The sequence below is a fragment of the Falco punctatus genome (genome assembly GCF_963210335.1).
Source record: "Falco punctatus genome assembly, chromosome: 3".
Classification (NCBI taxonomy): Eukaryota; Metazoa; Chordata; class Aves; order Falconiformes; family Falconidae; genus Falco; species Falco punctatus.
This window is the reverse complement of record NC_137582.1, coordinates 14,342,542-14,357,110: the sequence shown is the minus strand read 5'-3', so window position 1 is coordinate 14,357,110 and position 14,569 is coordinate 14,342,542. Positions and strand designations below refer to the sequence as shown.

At 54.5% G+C, this 14,569-nt stretch overlaps 1 protein-coding gene across 1 annotated transcript in view; it reads right to left on the bottom strand.

Moving 5' to 3' along the window:
• Positions 1–6,060: 6,060 nt before the first annotated feature.
• The window catches only part of EPPK1 (epiplakin 1), a 55,364-nt gene continuing 46,855 nt past the window's right edge, over positions 6,061–14,569 (bottom strand). The window contains exon 2 of the mRNA XM_080378722.1: positions 6,061–13,939. Within this exon, the coding sequence (XP_080234848.1) occupies positions 10,997–13,939 (2,943 nt within the window). The 3' untranslated portion in view covers positions 6,061–10,996. The remainder of the gene's footprint in view (positions 13,940–14,569) is intronic.

The window sequence follows — 14,569 nt, the reverse complement described above, 5'->3', positions numbered from 1 at the left end:
TCTTAGCAACTTGCAAAATCAGGATGCAGGGATAGGTAGAGCTTAGATCTGACTCACAGGAGTTGCTCTCCTGCTACCTACTGCTCCATGCTTTCTGGAGAAGAAATACTTTTGGTCTTCACATGTTCTTTGTGGACCTCTGGTGTCTTCATTTTGACATGTGCTGGACATGTCCTTAGCCGAATGTTGCTGTGTCCCTGCCCATGCCCAGTGCTTGGGCAGCTCATACACAAGTCTTTAAGCTCATTTGAGGTATATAAATTGCATCCAGCAGCATGAACCGGCTAGGTCCTAGATCTCTCTGTTCAAACTCACTTTGAGTGCAGTGTTCTCAACGTGCGGTACCCTTGACTTCTTTGGACACATGACGGGAATGACAGGAGGTACTGCAGAATCGGTGAATGTTCTCACAGCAGTGATCATCCTCTGTATCATCACTGTCCCCTCATCCCCAGCCCGACAATGCCCCTATATCCCAGTACCTCTTTCCTCACCCCCTCATCCTCAGTGCCTCATCCACATCAGAGCAAACTTCTTTATCTTCCTTCTATGACTTCTTTTTTCTGTACCGGATAACACATAATAGAGCATATTTGTCTTGACTGTTCATTTTCAGGCATAAGTCATACAGTCTTTCACTCACTGGTTGTCCTGACTGTCACATAGCCAACAAGCAGGAGAAACCTGGTCCATCCTGGTGGCCTCCACACTATTGTACTGAACATAACCTCTTGAACCAGCTGTCTGTCCTCGGTTGTTCTCCAGGGTTCAAGCTGTTAGCCATTTAGCTGTGAAGTCCAAACTCACCCATGGACAGGGCAGTGCGGGAATCCTGCGCTGCATTCGACCCCTGCCCCAAGGCAGCTGTCCCAGGGAGATTCAACACACCAGGCTGCTGCACCTCCCAGCCTGCCTGTGCCCAGGAAACAGCAGGCTTGTGCCCATAATCCGTCTTTTCTGCAGTGAGAACAGGGCTCTGCTGTCCCACTCAGGCTCAGACAAGCAGGCTGTGGTAAAGCAGGGGCCCAAACCTGGATTTCTGCTGCCAAACATTGCCCGTTGGATGCTGTTGAAGTGTAACGCACAGACAGGCCCTCATGTCCACCAGACCAGGCAGGGCTCTGCTCCACACGTGCGTTTGAAGCCCAGGTCTCTGCCTGCCTGGAGCCATGTGCTCTGCATCATAGCCCTGCCCTTCTCTGGGCCAGGAGCTGGCTTCCATCTCCTCCACCAGCCCCTATGATGCAGTTTCCATTGGGGATCCCTCAGCGCATGGCATGCTGCAGAGACCTTTTGTCACAGTCTTTGTCCTGTCCATCTGCCAGGCCTCTCTCAGGTTGGTCCTCTGCTTTGTCTCACCTCATCCTACCACCAGTTTGCAGTCACGGACCCTGTGGAAGGTCAGCATGGTGCCACAGAGGGAAGGCTGCTGGACACACAGCTCATGTGGCTTGCTGCTGCCTCTTTCTGTGAATTTTGTTCTGTTTCTTTGGTTGTTCTGAGTACAGGAACACCTCTGGAGTGCCTCCATTTGGGCTGGGGCTCTTGGCTAAGGAGGTTAGGGGTCTCAGGCAGTGAGATGATGGGTCTAAAAATACAGGCTTTGATTTCCATCCAGGATTCCTGCATGCGGGAAGTGAGGCAGGAAAGATTTGCTGCTTGGGGTGAGTTCTTCTATTCCACTGTCTCGAAGGGAGAACAAACCAGTTCTGCTCAGCAGTCCCTGGGCAAGGTGGCCCTCAGAGATGTGGAACTGGGATTTCTTTCTGGTCTCATTCAGGTTCACCAGGTAAGTGGGGCACTGCTACCTCAAGGACTGTGGCTTGAACTGCACTGCCGTGCTTTTAGTCATGGTATGACTGGAGGAGTGCAAAGGATCTGAAAGCTGCTTTAAAGTGTGGCAGTCCTGAGGGGTTTATCTTGCAGTCGTGGGCAGCTAGCCAGGAGCTCCTTGTTTTATTTAATGTGGGTCCCAGATATGTATAATTTTAAGTGTGCTCTGACTTTAAATTGCCAGCATCTGAGGGGATTTCTGAACCCTTTTCAGGGTTAGTTTGCTTTTATTCCTTTCCAGAATGCTCTGCAGAATCTGGGTTTTGCAGGTGATGCCATGCAGCTGGGACCACCCTGCAGGAGCAGGAGCAGGAGCAGGGCATCCACATCGTGCTGCCCAGCAAGCCTGCTGCAGGGCTAGGGCAGCGCTGGCTCCTGCAGAACACTGGTCTTTATGATACTGAGGTCTGGGCTGAAGCTCCATGTCTCCCTGCCTCCCCTCCCTGCTAGGAGGCCCCTCTTGGCTTGCTATTTTTATCTGCATTTGATGGGTAGGGCTGGGATGGAATGACGTCAATTTTTGAACAACTTGCACTTTGTTACGGTGTGAGGTTCAGTCTAGGTGCCAGACTGACTCTGTGAAGCTGACAAACATCTTCCCTGATGCTTTGTCTTCTTTCAGCACATTTGTTTTTTGTATCTGCAGGGAAAACATGTGGCCAGTACATAGCCTCTCAGGAATCTGTTTGTGCTTACTGAGTTAATACATCAGGCTCTAACCTCCTCTGTTCTGCAGCTCCCCACATACGCCCTTCACAAAGGCATGACCTACACCAGTGTGTAACCTGCTAATGTAATTTAGATGTGTGAATTCGCAGGAGGGCAGGCCAGCACACATTTAATGCCACAGGATCAGAGCTTTCCTGGGAATAAGGCAGAGCAGTTTCCTGAAACTACTTCTTACAGCTATTAGGGCTGACAGTATCTCCACTGTCACCCCTGGGATGGCACATACTTCTGCAAATCTCAGGGCAAGGGCAAAGGCCAGGCCAGAGAGCTTGGTGAGGGGCTGCAGACTTTTGTAATGTCTAAGCCCCACTCATTCGAGCTCTGCCTGTGTTCCCACTGGAAGCTCCCACACAGTGCAGGAAATGCATACCCAGCTCTTCCATAAGTGTTTCCGTAAGTGGAAAGCAAGCCAGCGTGTGTAACAGTGCACCGCGTAAACAGAGGTGAAGCTGACCGCAGGAACAGGGTGCAGTGTGTGGGTGTGTGCTGGGATGAGGGCATTTGCTGCAAACGGTCACAGCTCGATTCTAAAAATGGGATGGTTTGAAGCTGCTTGGGAAGGCTCACCCATTTGTGAGGGAGCAGGGGGATGCAGGGGACAGCAGCCAGGCTGATGGGCAGAGCTAAGCAGAGGGAAAGGCTGCTTGCAGTGGATGGGGGGCAGTGGCTGTCTGACCATCTGCAGATGTGAGAGCACAGCCACGGACTGCAGGACAGGCCCTGAGTGATGGAGGAGCTGGACCCAGCGGTCAGAGGCAGAGAGGCATTTCTGGGAGGGAGGAGGGCATCCCTGTCTGACCAAAGGGGTGGAGGGAGGGAGCCCGGAGCTGTGGCACAGAGGGTCAGTGAGGGGTGAAGGGGAGCAAGGTCAAGGGCAGGGATGACAGAGGGAGGTGGGGGTCAAAGCCCTGGGAGCACTATCAGTAACTGCCCTGCAAGAGCCAGCTGTCAGAGCGCGTGAGGCTGCTGCTCTGACTGGTACTCCCACCAGAGAAGGCTGATTTTATTTTCTTCGTTGCTTGTAGTTGGTCATGCACAAAGGGCGCCTGGTTTATGTCAGACCTCATTGCCTGCTCTCCCTTTCTTGGCAGGCTCCTGCAGGCAGCTGGAAGGGCTCAATGCTGCTCTGCAGCCCTGGAGGGGACTTGATCAGAGTTTCCCAACTCCTGGCCTCTTTCACAAAGAGGGAAGCCTGGCTGCAGGTAGTGGTCTCAGTGGAGGACAACATGTTCAGTGCAGCAGCACAGCCTGTGCTGTGTGCGGCTGCGGCGGCCTCCACCGCCAGTGTTTCCATATCCCAGCCTCCTGTGTTCAGCTGCCAGGGTATTTCCTGCTCTTCAGGCCATAGTTTCCTTTCGTAAATCTCAGCCAGTTACTTTAGGTCCCTTCCTGGTTTGCCTCCCTCTGCAGCTCCACTGCTCTGCAGGACATGCAGCCTCAATAGAACCTCCTGAAAGATCCCCTTCTCCCTGGGCAGAACTGGCCAGCTCCGGGCTCTTCCCCTACCCCACCTCTCAGATGCTGGATGGATGCAAGGAAGCAGGGACAGGCAGTGTCTGTGGCTGCGTGGGACGGTGCCATGAAATGCTTCAGCTGCTGGAGCCCTGCAGCCAGTTTGAAACTCTCTCTCCACAGTAGGAGAGAGTACAGCAGTAAGGAGTTAAGTGTAGCCTGGGCTATTACACTATAGCTGGGGAATCCCCTGCTCCAACAGCCTTTAAACAGGTTTTTGACCTTTTATTAGGAAAAAGAAGTAGAAGCAGTTAAGTGGAATATTAAGCAGAGCTTTCATCATAACAATATCTTTTGTTCCTTTTTATCTTTGAGGTAAAAACTTTCATTAGGAGAAACAGACTTTCAGCTGAGCATGAAGATGATGTTAGCTGTTACCTTTGGTGTTTGGGGAAAAAGGTTGGTGGAGACACTGCAGAGCTCTGTTGCTAATACACACACACACACACACTCTCACACCCCTTGTGCTGTTAAGACAAAATCAAGACAGTTGCACACAACAGCGGATTGCAACAGTAGTGAAGCCAAAAAAATAACTTGTCTCCCGTAGCAGCCTTGCTGCCACATAGATGTAGACACATCCCATGTCCTATCTGCCACTAGGAGATTGGATTGTGCTGAAAGAGGAATTGTGAGAACATGGGCTCTAGGAGCCAAATTAATTTAATATTTTTATCAATGACTTTGTCATAAAATATCAGGTGCAGGTCAGTGAGCTTAGCTAACAGGTGAGATCGTGAAATGGTGGAGCAGAAGGCTGGAACAGCTTTCAGGGGCAACGGGTGACATTGAAGGCGGAACTAATAGTCATGGGAGGAAAATGAATGGTACAAAATTCAAAGTCATGCCCTGGAGTCACTGAACAAACATTTATGCCATAAATTAGGCCTCCAATTTAGGAGTCATTAAAGAGGAAATGGCCTACATGCGTTCAGCTATCTCTGGATGAATATAGGCTGCCATGTAATTCGGCCATGAAGACGTGGGGCATTCTTAGCTCTGTTGGGATGTATTTCCAGAAGAGGCAGATAGTGCCAGTGTTGTTGTTTTAAAGAGCATTACTTACAGACCATGCACCAGCCATGGTGGAAAACATGAATTTGTTGTAGAAAAGGTGCGGAGAAGAGCAACTGAGATGACTGGGGGAATGCAGAGAGGAGATGAGAGCAGCCCAGCTTGATATCTTGTCAAAACAGATGTTGAGGGGAGATAAGATTGCCCAGGGTAGCTTTATCAGTGAAAAACACTGGAGCAGGAGGTGATCTGCTTAAACTGATGGATGGGTTTTGCATACAAGGAAATTGGTCTGAGTCGTCTGAAAACTAGAAGGATGTTTCTAGCCGCTGGAGAAGGCAGACTGGAACGAGCTCCCAGAGCAGAGGTATAGCGAGTCTGCCCATTTTGCAGAAAGATTTCTGTGGAAAGCTGCTGCCCAGCAAGGATCAGGCACGCTGATCCAGGAACACCCTGCCAGCCACATTTGCTTTGGGTGGGTGGGCTGATGCGCTCCAGCTGGGTAATGGGCCTGGCTGGCTCTGTGTCCTGCACTTGAGGGCACTCTCATGGAGGTCTGTGGCCCCATGGGTGGGGAACACCACTGCTCAGCAGGGAAAGCTGCTGTGCTGTGGGCGCTTTACCTGCTTCTCCACTCGTGGCTGTGGTTTTGCTTGGCCTGTGGGCATAGCAATGGGTTTGCTGGGTTCCTGTTCCTTTTCCAGCAGGCCAGGTCCCAGGGCTTTTGCTCTCAACCCCAGTTTTCTCCCATGAAACTGCAAAGTTACCCAGTGTGTCCACTGAGGTGCGATGTTCCTGCCGGGCCTGGGCAGCCGACACTCAGGCTGCCTGACCCTTTCTTTTCCCCAGTTGCCCCCATGCCTCCAAAGAGTATTCAGATACTATTCAGATGCATTCAGTTATGCAACCAGCTTATAACTATGCAAATGTATGCAGCTTTTCCCTTACACAATGTCCTGTTTTCTTTCAGCTTCTTTTTTGGAAATTCAGCACTTCCTGTGGGAGTGCAATCTGAGTCCCAGGGAGCCATCTGGAACTCTCCCAGCCTCGGATCCCCAGTCAGGCTGGAGCTGGTGCCGACTCCTTTCAGAAGCCTTACCACCCTGGCTGCTTGAGTCCTCCTGCCCACCATCTTCTGTTTGCCTACACAATCCAGGTCCCTCAGTCCACCCCAGAGCCAGTGGCACAGGCTGGTGCCAATCCCCTGCAAGAAGCAAGGACACAGAGGGGGGCTGCATCTGCATGGCCTGTCCAACCCTGTAACCTGGCATCAGCCAACAGCAAGTGTGTAGGAAGCAGTGTGAGAACAAGGGAAGCACATACCAGCACTTCTCTGGTATGTCCTCAGAGGCCCCGGGGGTTTGTGTCTCTGGGAGCTACTGAAATAACAATCTCTCTTGTTATTTAGCAGCCCTTGATGGATTTTCCACCAAGGCTTTTTCCAAATGCTTTTTGAATCCATAGAAACTTTTAGCACCCAGAACATCCTGCAGCAGGGAGTTCCTCAGCTTAGCTACGCAGAATACACAGAATTATGTCCTTCAACCCAAACTGGCCTCATACTGGATTCTACAATAACCCTCAACCCTTGAGCTGAAAAAGGTGGTGAATACATCTCTCCACTACCAACTAGTATGCCATCCATCTTGGTCGTCTCTCCATCTGTGGGCTTTACTCCGTCCTTCCTTAAGTTTCATCGTTCTTATGCTTCTCTGAGTCCTCACGGGATGGGAGAGATAGGAGAATGGACGCCTCAGGAGATGGTATTCTGTTCTCTGCTGTCCTCTTAGTAGTTTCCAGCAACTCCATTCCCTCTGCGGAGTGAAGTGGAAAAGTTTGGGAAGTCCCTGTGCTGCTGCATGCCCATATTAGCCCTGTGTCAGTCTTTTTGTTAGAAAGCTTCCCCTGATAAGGTGGGGTGGTTCAGCCTGGAGAAGAGAAGGCTCCAGGGAGACCTTTAGAGCACCTCCAGTACCTACAGGGGGGCTACAAGAAAGCTGGAGAGGGACTTTTTACAAGGGCCTGTAGCAATAGGACAAGGGGGAATGGCTTTAAACTGAAAGAGGGGAGATTTGGGTCAGATATTAGGAAGAAATTCTTCACTGTGAGGCTGGCTAGGCCCTGGCAGAGGCTGCCCAGAGCAGCTGTGGGTGCCCCATCCCTGGCAGTGCTCAGGGCCAGGCTGGATGGGGCTCTGAGCAACCTGGTCTGGTGGAAGGTGTCCCTGCCCATGGCAGGGGGTTGGAACGAGGTGATCTTTAAAGGTCCCTTCCAACCCAAACCATTCTGTAATTCTATGATTCTCTGATGGAGTGGGTCTGGTGCCCCTGGGACATGAGAACCTCTGCCAGCACCTTCCTATGCCTCCCCAGCAGGGATGAGTGCTCCTGCTGCAGGCCATGCCCCAGGGCTGCAGGCTCTGTGTGGCACATAGGGCTCCAATGGCTGTCCATGTGTGTAACGTGAGGGTGGCTGGGATGACACCACTCAGCCAGCCCCAGGGACAGCCTGTGTGCCTGGCTATCCCAGTGTTCTTGCGTGGCTTCAGAGCTCTGTGCATCTGAAACCCTCTCCAGTGGCACCCACCACCATGGGTGCATCCAGGAGTGCCCCTTAGCCTCTCCCTGTGGGCTGTGCTTACTGTGGCTTTGGCCATGTGCCAGCCAGACCACAGGCCACGTGCCCAGCAGGATGGCTGAACCTGCCCGCAGCTCTTGGGGGGGCTACAGCCCTTGCAGCTTTCAGGAGCTGAGCAGGCCCCAAAAACATGTCACCATCCCCTGGGGCAGCATGATCTCGTGGTGGGGCTCATCCCTGGGAAGTCTGTCCCTGGCTAAAGGACTGGCTTGCATCCTCCCTGTCCCCTTGTGAGTGGAAAGCTGACAAGGCAGTACATATGGTGTGGTGTGTGAGCTCCAGAGCAGAGCAAAGCCCTGCAGCTCAGTGGGGTGCCGCTCCCCATCTCAAGTTAGGCCTCACAGGGCTGGGGCACACAACCCTGTGTGTACCAGAGCCCCGTGGAGCCCCTTGGCCCCAGTGCCACGGCCCTGTGTGCATAGCAGGGGGCAGCAGGGAGGCCGTGCCGTGCTCAGGACCAAGCCCATGGGCATGGGTGCCTCAGGCGGGTGTCTGTGGGGACCTGCTGGGTGGCTTGATGAGACCCCACAGGACGACAAGACAGGGCCAGGCCTGGGTGCCCTCGTCAGGGCTGGAGCTGTGCACCTTAGACTGTGGAGGCCCCAAAGGCCCCATGCTGTACCGGAGTCTGTGGAACCCTGGAGGGCCTCAGGGTGCCTTGGGCCCAGGCTACGGGGACTCATCCTGGGGGGGCCAGGCTGGGGGGATCCACTGTAGGGGCATGGACCAGGGGGCCATGCTGGGGGTCCTCGGCCTGGGAGCAGGTAGCAAGTGGTGCTGGTGTGAGGCTCAGCCTGTCTCCGCAGGCGGTGCAAGGTGTTGCTGGGCAGAGCTGCGTCCCTGGCTGAGCAGCACCAGGGCTGCAGGTGGGCTGTGAGGCAGCCAGGCCTCCACCAGCGTGGGACTGACACGGCCGTGCCAGGCAGGATGGGGTGCAGAGGTGGATAGCAGCTTTGCCAGGAAGGTGGTGTGGGGCAGCCATGAGTCCGCAGCCTGAGGCCCAGGCATGGCTGAGGCCCCAGCTGAGGGCTCGGCCTGCCTAAGGGACAGGCTGAGGGTTCACGCCCTCTCAGGGCCCAGCTCAGGGCCAGGCCCAGGGCTCAGGGCCCAGCTCAGGGCTTGGCTTAGGGCCTGGCTCAGGGCTTGGGCTGGCTCAGGGCTCAGGCAGGCTCAGGGCTCAGGTAGGCTCAGGGTCAGGCTCAGGGCTCGACTCAGGGCTCAGCTCAGGACCCAGCTTAGGGCTCAGACTGGCTCAGGGCCTGGCTCAGGGCTCAGGGCCTGGCTCAGGGCTCAGGTCCTGGCTCAGGGCTCAGGCAGGCTCAGGGACCGGCTCAGGGCTTGGGTAGGCTCAGGGCTCAGCTTAGGGCTCAGGCAGGCTCAGGGCTCGGCTCAGGCCCTGGCTCAGGGCTCAGGGCCTGGCTCAGGGCTCAGGTCCTGGCTCAGGGCTCAGGCAGGCTCAGGGCTCGGCTCAGGCCCTGGCTCAGGGCTCAGGCAGGCTCAGGGACCGGCTCAGGGCTTGGGTAGGCTCAGGGCTCAGCTTAGGGCTCAGGCAGGCTCAGGGCTCGGCTCAGGCCCTGGCTCAGGGCTCAGGCAGGCTCAGGACCTGGCTCAGGGCTCGGCCAGCTTGAGGGATGGGCTGCGGTCCCAGCCTCTCCCGAGGGCCCGGCTCAGGGCTCGGCCACCGTGTCCCTGGGACACCGTGCCGGCAGGGGGCAGCAGCTGTCTTACACGCGGTGTCACAGGCAGGAGAGCCTGTGTGACACACGGGCACGCATTGGTGCAGAGACAGAGGCATGGACCGGGGCACGCAGACATGGACACACACAGACACATGGACACACAGGCACAGATGTGGGCACAGACACGGACACACACAGACACGGACCACACAGACACGGACACACACAGACACGGACACACACAGACAGATGGGGCCGCACGAGGAAACACAGAGACACAGACACACAGAGAGCCCGGTAACAGGCGCACACACACACATAGACACACACCCCGCAGGCTGTTCCCTGTGCCCCCTCTGGCACCCCCCCACAGCACAGGGCTCCCTAGGGCATGGCATGGCCAGCCCCGCTTGTGGCTCTGTGCACACGTGTGTGTGTGACTGTGGCACATGGCTCTGCAGCGCAAGCATGCACAGCTCTGTGGCACACACCTCCGTCCCCATAGCTCTGTGCGTGCACGCAGGGGTGTGGGGCAGGGAACCACACTTGCACACCCCCACTGAGCAGCATGGGGGTGCTCCCATGGGTGCTTCTCCCTCTGTGATGGGTAGTGGCCTTCATGGGCACGGGGTAAAACTTATTTCCCTTGAGGGTGACACAGCATGGGAACAGGCTGCCCAGAGAAGCTGTGGAGTCTTCTCTTGGAGACATTCAGACCCCACCTGGACACAGCTCTGTGCAGCCTGCTCAAGGAGAACCTACTTGGACAGGGGGTTGGACTAGATGATCTCCAGAGGTCTCTTCCAACCCCAATCATTCTGTGGTTCTGTGAGTCTGTGATTCTGTGACTCAGGGTTCCCCTGGCATACATGGGAGCAGTCCTGCCCTGCATGTGGTGTCCTCGCCCTGCAGAAGCACTGCCGCTCCTGCGAGTACACCCAGCAGCCTATCACCATTGCAGGCATCAGAGCCCTGGCACCAGCACCCTTCTCCCCGCCAGTGCTCACGTGCAGTGAGCTCCAGCAGCCCAACAGCCCCCCATGACCCCAGCCTGCAGCAGCAGAGCTGAATGACAGGTCAGAGCTAAATGTCCCATGGGAGAGCACAGCCACATGTGCTGCCCCTGCTGCTTACTGTTCATCAGGGCCAGGGTCCCGACTATCCTGAGCAGAGGTTGTCTGTCCCTCTGCAGCTCTTCTGGGGCTGCCAGTTGTGCTGCCTGCAGCTCCTGCACTGGGGTTTCTGCCTGCTCCCATCTGTGGCAGCCTCCAACCCATCTGACTGGGGTGCTGGCCCTGCATTTCTCTTTGTCAGTGCCTGTGTGTGCACGGCATAAAGCTGCTGGCACAAGCCTTCCTGGACCCTCCCCACAATGCCACCAGGAAAGCTCTGTTGGGCAAAAGAAATCTCAGCAAAGTAGTAGTTGAGACAGCAAGGAGTTTAACCAGCGCCCGCCCCGTTCTGCACACAGGTTTGTCACGGCTTGTTCCTGCCCTCAACTGAGTTACGTGGGAAGAAAACTCTCAGAAGTGCCCAGGCCATGCCTACTCCACGAGCTCGCTCCTCTTCTGGGGTGGGTGATGCTAGTGGTCCTAGTGGTGTCTTTTCTTGTGCTGTGGGCCTATGATGACAGTAGTGGTGATGGTGATCTTGTTCACGGTCAGCCCTCCTGTGCCGTAAGTGTCGAGATGTGCCTCTCGTTTGTATTCGGAGACTTGCTTGCTGGAGAGGAGCTCCCACACTGATACCCTCTGCTCCTGGAATGGGCCAAAAGTAATGTAGGAGCCCTCAGACTGGAGGAGATCCACTGTCTGCTGGGGAAGGGTTGCAAGATGCCTTTCTTTGCTGTCTGTCACAATACTGCTGGTGGTGCTGACTAGTTCCTGAATGGTGAGTGTCCCTGCACGGTACAGCTCCAGGAGCTCCTGCCTTTTCTCCTCAGGGATGTAGTCAGAGAAGAGCAGGTCCCACACAGAGACCTCCTTCCCCTGGAACTCATCCATTGACATCTCAACTGTGGTGGACTTCAGGGTCTCTTCCCAGGTCCTGTCCTGCCAGCAGGTGTGCTCAGCTTCTGCGACTGTTGACTCTGCTCTTGGACTACTTGCATTTGCCAGTTGCTCTGCCCTTGCTGCTTCTGCCTTGGTTACAATAGTGCTGACAACGGTTTTCACCTGGTCAAGGGTTAACTCTCCTGCCTGGTACAGCTCCAGGAGCTCCTTTCTGTTCTCCTCGGGGATGTACTTGGAGTGGAGCAGGTCCCACACAGATACCTTGTGGCCCTGAAACTCTCCAACCTCCACATCAACAACTGTGGTTTTCAAGGCTGTTTCCCATGGTTCTTCTTTGGTGGAGTCATCTTCCTTCTCTTCTGCTGACACAGTGTCCTTGCCAGAAGTCTTGACTGCAATTAGGAATTTCCTGCCTGTAGATGCTTTTTTCTTAATGAGAGCAGTGATAACAATTATTAACTGCTCCAAGGCCAGTGTCCCTGCACAGTACAGCTCCAGGAGCTCCTGCCTTTTCTCCTCAGGGATGTAGTCAGAGAAGAGCAGGTCCCACACAGAGACCTCCTTCCCCTGGAACTCATCCATTGACATCTCAACTGTGGTGGACTTCAGGGTCTCTTCCCAGGTCCTGTCCTGCCAGCAGGTGTGCTCAGCTTCTGCGACTGTTGACTCTGCTCTTGGACTACTCGCATTTGCCAGTTGCTCTGCCCTTGCTGCTTCTGCCTTGGTTACAATAGTGCTGACAACGGTTTTCACCTGGTCAAGGGTTAACTCTCCTGCCTGGTACAGCTCCAGGAGCTCCTTTCTGTTCTCCTCGGGGATGTACTTGGAGTGGAGCAGGTCCCACACAGATACCTTGTGGCCCTGAAACTCTCCAACCTCCACGTCAACAACTGTGGTTTTCAAGGCTGTTTCCCATGGTTCTTCTTTGGTGGAGTCGTTTTCCTTCTCTTCTGCTGCTGACACAGTGTCCTTGCCAGAAGTTTTGTCTGCAATTAGGAATTTTCTGCTTGTAGTTTCTTTTTTCTTAATGACAGTGGTGACAACAGTTATCATCTGCTCCACAGTTAATACCCTTTCACGGTACAGCTCCAGGAGTTCCTGCCTTTTTTCCTCAGGGATGTAGTCGGAGAAGAGCAGGTCCCACACAGAGACCTCCTTCCCCTGGAACTCACCAGCTGGCACATCAACGGTGGTAGACTTCAAGATGTTATCTAGCTGTTCATCTTGTGTTGAAAAATCATCTCCATTTTCCTCTGCTCTTGTCACCGCCTTGTGTGGACTTCTGGCACTTGCCATGAGCATGGCATTTGCAGATTCTGTTCTGTTTATGATGGTGGTGACCACAGTAGCCACCTGTTCTGTGGTCAGTATCCCTGCTCTGTACAGCTCCAGCAGCTCCTGCCGCTTCCCTTGAGGGATGTATTTGGAAAAGAGCAGATCCAGCAAGGAAATATTTTGCCCCTGGAACTCACCAGCAGTGACATAGATGGTTGCAGACTTTAAGGACTTTCTCAACTGTTGCTCCTGGGACTGTGTATCCTGAACTGGTTGTGATGTTCTCACCTCGTTGTTGGGTATAACTGTGGATGAGCTCAGATCCCTTTTTTCCGTTTCTGCCCTGGTGATGATGGTGGTGAGGATGGTGATCATCTCCGGGATGGTGACCGTCCCCGCCTTGTATTTCCTCAACAGCTCCTCTCTCTGGTGATCAGGAATATAGCGGGAGAAGAGGAGCTCCCAGACGGTGACGCTCTGGCCCTGGAAGAGCCCCACGCTGAGGGTGGTGCGGGCGTCCTGCAGGGCTTTGCGGGCATCCTTGTTCAGCTGGTAGAGCACAGAGCCCTTGTCCATCACATGCAGCATGAGCAGCCCCGTGTCTGGGTCGGGCACGCAGCGGCGGAGGAGCTGTGTATAAGTCAGGTTTTCATGTGTGTTGGGGTCGAAGCAACTTCTTGTTTGGTTCTTGGGGTTAGAAAGAAACTGACACATCTCCTGGTCAAAGTAGCCACGCTTGTAGGCCACCTCCACGGGGAGGCGGTGGCTGTGCACGGGGTCGATGATGCCACCGGTGGCAATCTGGGCCTCGAGCAGGCGGATAGCATGTTCCTTGACGATGAACTCTTTCTTCATGGCCTGGAAGAGGGAGATCTTGTGTCCTGTGTATGGCTCTGTGTACCCTGTCACGGCCCCCTCTGCCGACAGGAGCTTCTCATAAAAATCTCTGCCTATGAGTCCTGCAGTCAGCGCCTCTTTCACCGACAGCTTCTCATTCTTCACGGGGTCGGTGAGGAACCCTGAAGCAGCCTGTGCCTCCAGCAGCACCAGGGCCGTGCCTGGTGTCAGGAGCCCCCTCATCATGGCATCATAGATACTCATCTTCTTATTCATGGCCTGGATGAAGACTCCAGCTATGAAGCTGCTCCCACCCTCACCCATATCTAGCAGGTTACTTCCCATGTTGCTTGACTTGTTGTTCTGAGGGGATCCACTCATCTTCTGCATTGTCTTTGGGGAATAACCTTGCTACCGTGGGGCACCGTGTTTTCTGAGGAGAGAGAAAGAAATAAATTGTTAAGACATAGGTTCTTGTGCAGTTTTCATGGTGTGTGTGAAGAAAGCCATCTCCCTGGATGTGGTAGCAGGAGCCCAGAGAGAAGCTTGGAGCGGGGTCTGGGGCTTTGCTGTCATCCTCCTTGCTCAGCAGCAATCTCAGGGCCAAGAGTGCCCCTTGTCCAGCTCCCTTTCGAACAGCGGATAAGAGCTCTCTGGAAGCAGCAGTGACAGCCCAGCTGGTGCATTTGCCTGTTCAGCATGCTGTGCACCTGCCCACTGCAGTGGTGGGCTCTACACTTCTCTGTGCAGCTGGTAGCAACCAGGCTTGCCACCTATGCCAAAAAGCTCTTGCACTCAGGGCAGGAAAACAAATAATGGTATGAGAGGGAGCAGATGAGGGAAACGAAACTAACCAGCACCTCTGACACCTGCAAGCAGAGAGGTTTGAGGGCTGTGTCACAGAGTAGCAGGTTTAGTGAGAGACTGGTACTCTGCAAAGAAGCATGGCATCAGCAGCATGAATAACTTGGTCCCACTCCGGGCCCTCAAGGATCTGCCTGCTCTTCCAGAGCCAGATACTGCCTCAAACCTGTGGCCTCT